The sequence below is a fragment of the Protopterus annectens genome, chromosome 7.part1 (genome assembly GCF_019279795.1).
Source record: "Protopterus annectens isolate FY-2018-M chromosome 7.part1, PAN1.0, whole genome shotgun sequence".
Classification (NCBI taxonomy): Eukaryota; Metazoa; Chordata; order Ceratodontiformes; family Protopteridae; genus Protopterus; species Protopterus annectens.
The window spans coordinates 262,059,496-262,070,215 of NC_056740.1; the positions used below are offsets into that span (position 1 = coordinate 262,059,496).

General features: G+C 37.0%; 1 protein-coding gene across 1 annotated transcript in view; it reads left to right on the top strand.

The window, feature by feature from the left end:
• Positions 1 to 9,078, top strand: part of KLF13 (Kruppel like factor 13) — a 255,094-nt gene extending 246,016 nt beyond the window's left edge. Inside the window, exon 2 of the mRNA XM_044078708.1 lies at positions 5,684 to 9,078. Coding sequence (XP_043934643.1) covers positions 5,684 to 5,976 — 293 coding nt within the window. The 3' untranslated portion in view covers positions 5,977 to 9,078. The remainder of the gene's footprint in view (positions 1 to 5,683) is intronic.
• Positions 9,079 to 10,720: the final 1,642 nt, after the last annotated feature.

Here is a 10,720-nt window from a genome sequence, read left to right on the forward strand (position 1 = left end):
ATCACAATGAACAAAACATGCTGTAGGGATAGGTTCCTGACCCAGAGACTCCCCATACTCTGGAATAGACTGCCCATACATGTTAAGCAGAGCACCTCATTGGCCCTCTTCAAAAGGAACCTTGAATATTGGATGGAAGATAGGAAATTCACACCGTGGATCATGTCAGTCTCCCTGCTGGACAGTGGCCCAGAGAAGTAAATATTGTGGGAAAAAATTTCCAGGGAATTATTATGGCTAGGCTTGCATAGGCCTTAGGGCCGATAGCCTAGTACCAACCTATGAACCTATAAGACAAGCTGCGTTTGATACATTGCCAACCTCAAGCAACTGCAACAAACTGTCTGGATAATTCAGTTTTGATACTTTTTAGGCACATTTTTCTTAGTATTTGCAGCAGGTATTAGAAGCCTGCTACTAGGAAATTTTATATTGGTAAATGGAAAAGATTTGCCAGTTGGTACTACGATAAGACCAGAGCCTATTCAGGGCTTCTTTATCTCTGGATTTGCAATATCTTTGTGAGTTATCCCCCTCAAGGTTTATCTCTCAACCATTTCAGCATTGTCTGCACATGGATGCTTCCATTTTGTCGTGATATTTGGTCAAGCTTTTCTTGAAAGGGTTTTACAAGTGTCCATCTAGAAAAACAGGTGGCACCTACTGGGATCTTGTCTTTCTCTTGTAATAGTTGAACCAGCTCATTAGGCTGATTTATGCTTTATTACTTGGAAAACAGTGTTTCTGATTGTACCAACATCTGCAAGAAAGAGTATCTGAGATGCAAGCTCTTATGGTGGTCAACCCTGTATGTTTTTTGCATTTTTTTTTCACAAAGACCATGTCTGTGTGAGAACAAACCCCTCATTTATGTCTGAAGTGGTTTCAGAGTTTGGATTAAGCCACACTGTTCATCCCCGTCTTCTTTTTGAAATGTAAAGAATAGGAGAAAAAGATTCTTCATACTGTGTGCATAGTCCACTCCGGTGTTATCTGAACAGAACAAAATATTTAAGAAAAAAGGCAACCTGTGTCAGAACAGACTTTTCCAGATGGTTATCCCTTGCTATTTCCTTTTTGTTATTCCAGTCATAATTGGGACACTTCTTGTTATAGTCCAGACCCATTATGTGAGGGATTTGACTTCTAAAGTGGCTTTTTAGTCAGGGGTGGAGTCTAGAAGCCTTCTAGAGGCAGGTACTTGGTACTCTCTACATACATTACAAACTAGATTCCTTTTCCAGGTCTAGAACTACCTTTTCTAGGACCATTTTCCATAGGTTTCTGGACCCTCACCCCCCCCCCCCCAACTGTTAGGTTTTGATATTCTAACCATACAGGTAAAGCTACTGCAGCATTGATTGATAAACATCGTGCATTTTGTGTAAGTAGACTTACAATAATAGGAGATGCTCAAATGCATCACCTATGCATTAGCCACTCTCTCCTTTCATCTCCCCTTCTTTGGTGTTTGTTTGTCTGCATAAGGGTGTGTATATTTGTCCCTACCTTTACCTATCTTCTCAGGAATGTGGCATCCCTTTTTTTTTTTCAATTGGCAAGAAGTCCTAAAGCTTTTCACACCCAGGCTGTTTTTTTTTTTCCATTCAGGAGATCATGAAATGATCAGGAAGGGTGCACGTGGAAGGAGCCTAAGGCTTTGGAATACTGTCTGCTGTTATATAATTGGAAGAGTGTAGTTACTGCAGCAGTAATGTATTCAAACATTTGTTTGTGCAGTAAGTTACTTACACAACTGTACTTTTATTCACAGATTGGCTGGGCTTGCTCTTGATACAATCAAGAGCTTTATGGCCAGGGAGGATCTCAAAGAATATCTACTCCTCTTCCTTGTTATTTTGTTTGAAATTATTTGGGTATATTGCCTTGTGTGTGCCTGCAGTAGAGTTGTACTGTATATGACCCAGTGGCAGCAGGCTCCAGGACAGACTGGTGACATTTTAGAGAAATGCTGTCTTGGCTTTCCTGAGAATCCCACAGCATGAGAAGGAGACTGTTGCTTGTTATGATGTGGTCTTTTACCACTGTGATCCTTAACAGAATAAGTAGTTTTTAAAATGGAAGACTGAATGGAGTTATAGGTATTCTGCCATTCTCAAGAAACACTCCGAGGGCGTTCTTACAGACTTTTGGAAATTCATAACTTGACAGTTCATATAAGGAAATGACAGTTTACAGGGAGAAGTGAGAATTATCTATCTTTCTCTCTTTTCTGGTGAAATTTTTTCATGGAAGTTCTTTTGTAGAGCATTTTCACTCTCAAGGTACTAGTTGGAGAAGTTCTGACGTAGTAAACGGTACTTGAAGTCATCCTTTTTTTTTTTTTTTTTTTTTTTTTTTTTTTTTTTTGCATACTCTTCAGTGAGAATGGCTGACTGTATTGTGTGGTATCTACGCAGTTCTTACTTTGTAAGGAATGGATAACTTTGAACATATACATAATGCTGTAATCGATTCTGATGCTAGCCCATAATTTTGGGTCTATACTAATTCTTAGAAGGTTCAATTCAGAGAACCTTTCTTCATCGAACCCTAACCATCGAACATGCACTTCATCGAATGTTCTCATCTAAAAAAATTTAAACGGGGAAACTAAGCACTTGGCCAAAACAACACCAGAAGAGGTACCACAGTATGTAAAACCCACTAATGTGGGGGACTCTCCCCACACCCTCCCTAACTGTAAATACCAACTACGAGATTGCACTACAGTGAGAAAAGGGCATATTTGTGCTGCTGACCAACTGCTTCCTTTCCCTATGTAAATTTTCCATGGATATCAACACTTACTGAAATGAATGTTTGGTTAGGGTTCAATTAAGAAAGGTTTGCTGAATTGAACCTTCGATGAATTAATATAGACCCCATATCTTTGAAATGTGAGAGATAAATATTGGAGTAAGTTTGCAGTTTTGTTAGACAAAGTTTCACAGCTGTTAGATGCAGGTGTTAGATAAAATCTAAAAAAGTTAAAAGTTAGTTTAACGATTTTTTTTTTTTAACCTTTAATGTGTAAAGATCGTAAATGTAGAAAATCAAGGTATCTTGTTTAGATTAATAAGAATAAACTTGCTTTGTAGACAGTCTTTGTAAATAACTGTTGCCCTATTTTATAAAATGCAAGTTACCTGAAAATAGTAACTGGAAAAAAAATTAGGTGCAGTTCCCGAACTGCCTGACTGTGACTCAGTTTTCCCTCATGCTCAGTTGTTTCCCATCTTAGCCTATCCCTTGTTTATTATGGTTAAATTAACATTTTAAACATTTTTGATTTAAAAGTAGGAAAGATCATGGGTCCCAGGAAAAGTACTAGTGTATCTCACATGGGTCTGTTGTGAATCCTGGCATATGAAGATGTTTCTCTTCGGCATAAGCAGTGAAACTGGAGAATATTTTTCACATAATGTCTCATACAGACAGACTTAAGTGTTGGCACTAATGGTCTGGCCACCTCAGTGTTGAACAAGTCTACTCTTGAGATGTTTGTATGTGATGTAATGTGTATACATGTATCTGTACTTTAATGACGTATTTGAAAAGGTGTGATTAGGCAACTTTTGCATCACTTCCTTGGTGGAGTTGCTTTGTTTACTTGCTTAAATATTAAATCCTACATGTGTGTCTCGTGCATATTTTTAATATACGGCAACACTATCCTGTTATGATAACATGTAGTGCAGATCATATTTAAGTTGCTGTTGTGATGAGGTGGAGTTGTTTCAACATGTCTGGCTGTGTTTCATTTCATTACATGCAAATGTTTGAACTGACATTTGTGTGTCAGTCATATCAAAGATTAAATCACACATATATACACAGCCCTCTGTTCAGGAATTGTTAGAATCATAAATGTGAATGAGAGCTAATATTATCCCTTTCTTCTATGATTGTATCAGAAGTCTGCATTGCACTGCATAATCTTTAGAGTCCTGACAAATCTGCACTGTTTGGAATACAGTAGAAATGCCAGTTAAAATATGCACAACATTTAATACACATTATATTCAAGTTGATTAAGTGGTGCAAAATAGTGACCTGTGAATTTGCAGTTTTTTGAAATGAAAAGGCAGAACAGGTACTTTTCCGTTAAACCCCTACCACTTTGCGCTGCTGTGTTTTTCTGGTATTTCCTCTTTGTTCACCACATTGTACTGTTTAACAGTTTCTTTTTCACACAATCTTGTGTTTTAACCCACTTGGGCAAAAATCATAACAAGAGATGATGGATTTCTATAACAGTAATCACTGAACCTAAAGTTAGCAATTGCAAATTCCCTTGCCTGAACATTTCCTCTAAAGAAGCATTGCCATACTTCTCAGAAATGCAGCAAAACACACACTGTTATCTGTGCTGGCATTTTCTAATAGCAATAATTATATGAAAATTAACACTAAATAATTTGGATGCAAGAATAAGGATGTTAGTGACATATGCAGCTGAAGAACCGGCAAAACACAGCAGCTCGAAGTGATACGGGTTTAACGGAAAGTACCGTTAAACCCCTAACACTTCGCACTGCTGTGTTTTGCCGGTATTTCCTGTTTGTTCACCACAATGTACTGTTTAACAGTTTCTTTTTCACACAGTCTTGTGTTGTAACCCAGTTGGGCAAAAGTCATAATAAAAGATGCTGCCTTTCTGTAAAGCATGCGCCCTTAAAAGAGATTTGTAATATTCTGTGGTAAAATGGCAACATAAGACTGCTGAGAAATCCCAGTTCATTTTAATTTGTTTCTCATTATTATTTATACTATTCCCTGCACACGACTGACATATATTTTAAATTTCACTCTGTGTATTGCATGTATTTGCAGGATACCCAAACATATGGTTGTCTGGATGATCTGAATGTTTGATCCTTAAAACGCGATGTTATCGCCTTTGAAACTGCAGCAGTACATTTCAGGCAGTAAATGAAGCAATTGTTGTAATCGCTCTGTGCTGACTGCACTTGCCATTCAAAGAAAATTCTTTGCCACTATAATTACAAATCATTTCATGACTACAAAAATCTGCAGTGTGGGAGAGGCTGGTAAATATCTAGCAATGGCAACTTCCTTCGCCTGAACATTTCTTGTAAAGAAACAGTCGTACTTCTCAGAAATGCAGCAGTACACTCACTGTTATCTGTGCTGGCATTTTCTAATAGCGATAATGATATGAAAATTAATAGTAAATAATTTGGATGCAAGAATAATGATGTTAGTGACACATGCAGCTGAAGAACCGGCAAAACACAGCAGCGCAAAGTAGTAGGGGTTTAACGGAAAAGTACTGCAGAAGCATTTTAAAAGTATACTTTATAAATGGTAATAATCTAGATAATTCCTGGAGTTTCTAAATGCATATTGATGGTACCTGTTTAAGATGGGTATGCAGAATTTCTGTTCGCCATATTTCTAATTAGTGTGATCCATTCATTCATTTTTCATCACCTTAGTTCATCAGTATAATGGAATGTAAGAGTATGAAATGCCTGGACTTGGAAATGTCATGTCACAGCTAAACATCCAGAATATATACTCTAATCAAGACTTTTCCATTCTTAAAACATGCATTCATTATACCTCTGCCCCTAGTCTGTTTTCGATAAGAAATATATTGATTGTATTGTGAAACAGAGATTTTTCATAATCGTTTACTTTTTTCCCCTTCTGTTAGGAGAAAGACCATTTGCATGTAGTTGGCAAGACTGCAACAAGAAGTTTGCTCGATCAGATGAATTGGCTCGACACTACCGTACACATACAGGGGAGAAGAAATTTACATGCCCCATTTGTCTTAAATGCTTCATGCGCAGTGACCATCTGACGAAACATGCTAAGCGTCATCCCAACTTCCACCCAAGTATGTTGAAAAGACCCAGTGGCAGCAACTCAAGAACAGGTTCGGTTAGCGATTACAGCCGTTCTGATGCTTCAAGTCCAACCATTAGCCCTGCTGGCTCCCCATAATCCTACCTGCACTGGACATCAGCACTTTGCCTCGGTCAGATCATGCACAGTTTTTGGATTGTGTTGCACAGGATTTTATTCCCTTCTGCTCGTATGTTGTCATGTAGTATATATGTAGCTGCCTGTTTGTGAAATCTCATGGGCAATTTTTTGCTGATATTTCAAAATGTCAGCTAAACTAGCCTCATACAAAGGATAGATCTCAACTGTCCTGATTTTTAGCTTCTTGCACCCACAGATGAGATGCCTACAGTTTGTGATGCGCTTTTGTTTTAAAAGTAATTTCTTGTCATCAAAAAAATATATATGTATAGTGCTGTTTAAAAAATATATCTCCACATCAGGCATCCAGCTTTAATACAATAGTTAATAAGACTGCACAGTGGGAGCATCTTTATAGCTGAAATTCAACAGTGTTGAATTTTCCCCCTCTCAGGGATGGATTTTTGTTGTTACACAGTAAACACAATGAAGACATACCCATATTACAGCCTTACTTGAGATATTTGCACTCAGGTTTTTATGTTTGTTTATTCACACTGGGAAGACTAGTACTGGAATGAATTTTGTGTCAAATCCATATCTTTTGTAGCAAAAATCCAATGATGACTTTGTGTATGCCTCATGTGCGATAAACTGATAGTGTGGTTTAAAAAAAGAAAGAAAAAAAAAAAAGAGTCCTCACTCTCTTAGCAAAGCAGACCACAAATTTGACTCAGCTGCTTTTTTTTGTATAATGAGCAATACAAGCCTTTTTTCAGGATGATGAATTTAAACACACCTTCCCATTGCACTAACTTCTCACTCTTGTTTTGAGCACCAAACTTGGTATATTTCATTTGGTTTAATTCTCAAAAGAGAGGCCTTAACGCATTAAGCAACTGTGATGTATGTATTCCAGTTGTACAGATCTGTGTTGGAAAGGCATCTTCTCATTAAGGAGCATTTTATATTTCCTGGTTCAGCTAGGATTTATTTATCAGCAGAATGACTTTTTCCTTGCCTACCTAAGACCTCACGCCTGCTTGCTCACAAGTGTATTACATATCCATTTTAAGGAAACTGAGATAACACAAATAGTAGTGTTCCCGTAACAAGTTATTAACTGTTTGTCTCAACTCTTTCCTTATTAATGTTTTTCGTCTGTTGAAATTATCAGTCTGCCTACTTGTAGATCAACATTCTTACATGAAACTTTCAGGAAATGTAACATAATAGTAGAAGTCTGAGCAAACACATACATGACTAAAATGATTTAGTTTCTTATACAAAGTATACTTTAAATGTAGTATATGTTTTAGCTAAGTGGTGTTTGAGGGTATTTGAGTATTGTTGAATTTTCTCATTTTCATTAAAACTACTCCATTTTCTTTGCCACCCAAGACATAGTTAAAAAAGGGAATGTTTTGAGATTATTCTAGAATTCTTCAATATTATCAGGTCAATTTTATTGGGTATATTATAGAAGACATACAGAATATAAAATCAGACCACAACATTGTGAATTGGCATTCTGCCTCTTACTTGGCAAAAGCCGGTGTTTAGATGAGCTGGCGTAGAGGTGTTTTTATTATTATTATTATTTGTTTTTTTTATTAGTTTTACAATATTGTGTTTTCCATGTTATGGTAAAAACAAACTGCCTTAAGCAGTTGTGAGGTGTAGCATAGTGGGAAATTAATAAACTGATCTGCTGTTTTTCATGAAATGAATGCCTGCACATTCCAAAGGATTTATCCATTCGTCATATTGCTGCTTTGCATTAATCCAGTTTTGCCAGTCTGTTTTTTTTTATATGTTAAATTGACTGTGATAGTTTGTTTTATAATGTTTATAGGATTTAAGTAGTTTAATAGGTACTTGCATCACATTTGAATTAACTGTTGTCTTGCACTCTTTCATCTTTATTATAGGCAATTTCTTAAATGTTGATGAGCAGACACTTACAGTACTTCAGTATTTTATGTATATTTGTTTCAAATTGATGTTATGTTAACTATTTTTTCCTATTTATCAGTTCTTTTACTAGGCTGGACCTTTTCATTTTTTTTAAACAGTGGTCACAGATGTACAGTTATTAAAATGTTTGTACTACAGAAGCACCGAAATGTGTAATTACCTCCAAGTAGTATGCCATCAGAAAACCCATGTTATTGTAGATTACTGTATGATTAACAGATCTGAGACATTCAGAAATGCAGACTGTTGTACTGAACAGCATGTGTTGATGACAGACGCTAAGGAGTTTAAGCCATCAGTTTGTTTTAAGGAATGATTCCTGCATAATTCAGCAGTGCTTTGTGCATGTGTAGATGCTTGGTTACATGTCTGTCAAAATGGTATGTGAAAGTACGCAGATTGCTGTAAAAAGAGTGCTGAACAGCTTTTGTTGTAGCATACATGTCACACCACACTATTTGCTTCTAAAATATTCTAACCATTCAGGTATTCATAGTTTTGCTGGTGAGTTTTTACCATTGCACCATACAGTTTTGAAATGCCTCTTAAGGCTCAATGTAGACCTACTTTTAGGCTACTTAGTAATGAGCTTCAGGAAGAGAAGAAAATGATTAGAAGACTCAGGGTACTATGTTGTGTGCTTACCTCATTTCTGTGGAGATAATAATTATTCAAAACTGACTTCCAGTTAGGGAAAACTTTATCTGGGTATGCTGAACTTAAGCAAACATCAAATATTATAAAATAAGTGCAAACCCTGCTTGCATTTCTTCCATTTGCATTAAAATTGTAGTAATCTTTAATTTGTCTTTCATGTTGTAAAGTAAGTTTTCAGCACTCATCAGAATTTATAGCACTTCCAAAAATAAGTGCATCAAAATATTTAAAATGTGAAGGACATTATAGTTAAACAGAAGATGTAAACAGTGGGTAAAAATATCTGCATTTTAAATATCTGTTGTTTAAACTATTAGGAAACAAGAATGCATTTGTAAGGATAACAGGATAATGCTAGCATGTCGGTTCCAGCTGCTACTGATTAGCCTGCATTGGGGTTCTCTAGCTTGCATATGTTGTTGAGTGCTACGACAGGCTACAACTCTTTGTGACCTTGTATAGAATAAAACAGGTTTCTGAAAATGAGTGAGTAAATGAACATGTCTATATATTCATTTTTCTTGTCGTTGACCATACGTCATGTTATCCTGTTAATCCACTGATACTACTACCAAAAGTTTGTCTTGAATTCTGACACCGCCTAGTGCTGAATATGGTATGTGCTGTTCAGTTTGGTACTTAGAATATAATTTTTTTTAAAGAATAGCTTGTGTGACTCGTCATCCACCCCCTTTTTTAATAAGTAATTTGACTTGTGATCCATCCCCCTTTCCTTCTGAAAAAGCATGCAATGCCCTCAAAAACATCACAGTTGATTTGTTAGGAAAGCCCACCTTTTAAGAATGCTTGCATATCAAAACTGAAGGTGTTACAGAATTGCAAAGTAGCATAATAGATCTGCAGCCTTCATAGTTGGAATAAACTACTTATTTTGTCTCTGACTCTCATCAGCCTCTGTTGAATATAAAAAAATCTTAGAAAGATACTGACAAGAAACAACATGCATCCAGCAGCGTGCATTGCGGCCCCATGTCTGTCTGTATTTATATGGACATCAAATCTGTAAAAGGTCTCTGACAACCAATCTGAGCTAATGCAGTCTGCATCACTGCAATCATTGGTTTATATTGCAGTGACCCTGAAGCTACAAAAATATGAATGTTAACGAGAATCACTGTGTTCACTGACATCACAGGCCATATCAGAAGAATTGACCTAATTAAGGAGATCTGTGTACAGATTCTCCCAAGTCCACAATGTCAGTTCAACTGTGTTGCATAGATATCTGCTGGTTAAGTTGAAGACCTTGTGGTACCTTCACTATTGCACATGAGTATGCCAAGTGCCTCCTTAATATATGCATAAACAGATAAAAAAAAGAATCGTAGTCTCTTGCAGAGCTTTTACAGCTACCTCTATGTAATTTTATTCCATATTTCAACAACTACACCCAGCAGAGTGAATCAACTTGCGTGATGTGTTTGGATCTAATTAGTTCATATAAAATCTGTGCAGTTCAACCTGTGTATTTAACATAATTTCATTTGGCAGAATAAATCATTTCATAGCCATCATTCATTTCAAAACCATTTGATATGTACCTCACAAGACACTTCCAACAGCTGGAAAGACCACAAAAGTACCTCACCAAGAGGATTACTGGCCTCAAACATATTCATACAGTCCGACTGAAAAAACTCTGTCAGTGGCATATTGCTTACTCAGAGGTGATCTCTGCCTGACTTACAAAGCCATGCCCAACTCAGAACTGATGGACATGCTCCACCTAAAGAAATCCAAGTCACTGCAAGCCACGCGCTCTAGTGAGCTAAACCTCGCCACAACAATAAATGGAACGTGCTGGAGGGATAGATTTCTGTCAGAGGCTCTCCATGCTTTGGAACAAAATTCCAAACTACATTAGGCAGAGCCCCTCACTAACACACTTCAAGAGAAACCTTGATGAGTGGATGGGTAACAGAAAATACACTCCTGGGATCACTTCATTTGCTCTGCTTGATAGAGGATCAGTTAATTAATCAATGGGGCTGCGAAAGCAGACACACTCTGGCTAGACTTATAAATGCCCTCTGGCAGATAGCCTAGTTACCTACCTATGAACCTATAGGTTCATAGGTTGGTACTAGGCTATCAGCCCTAGGGCCTA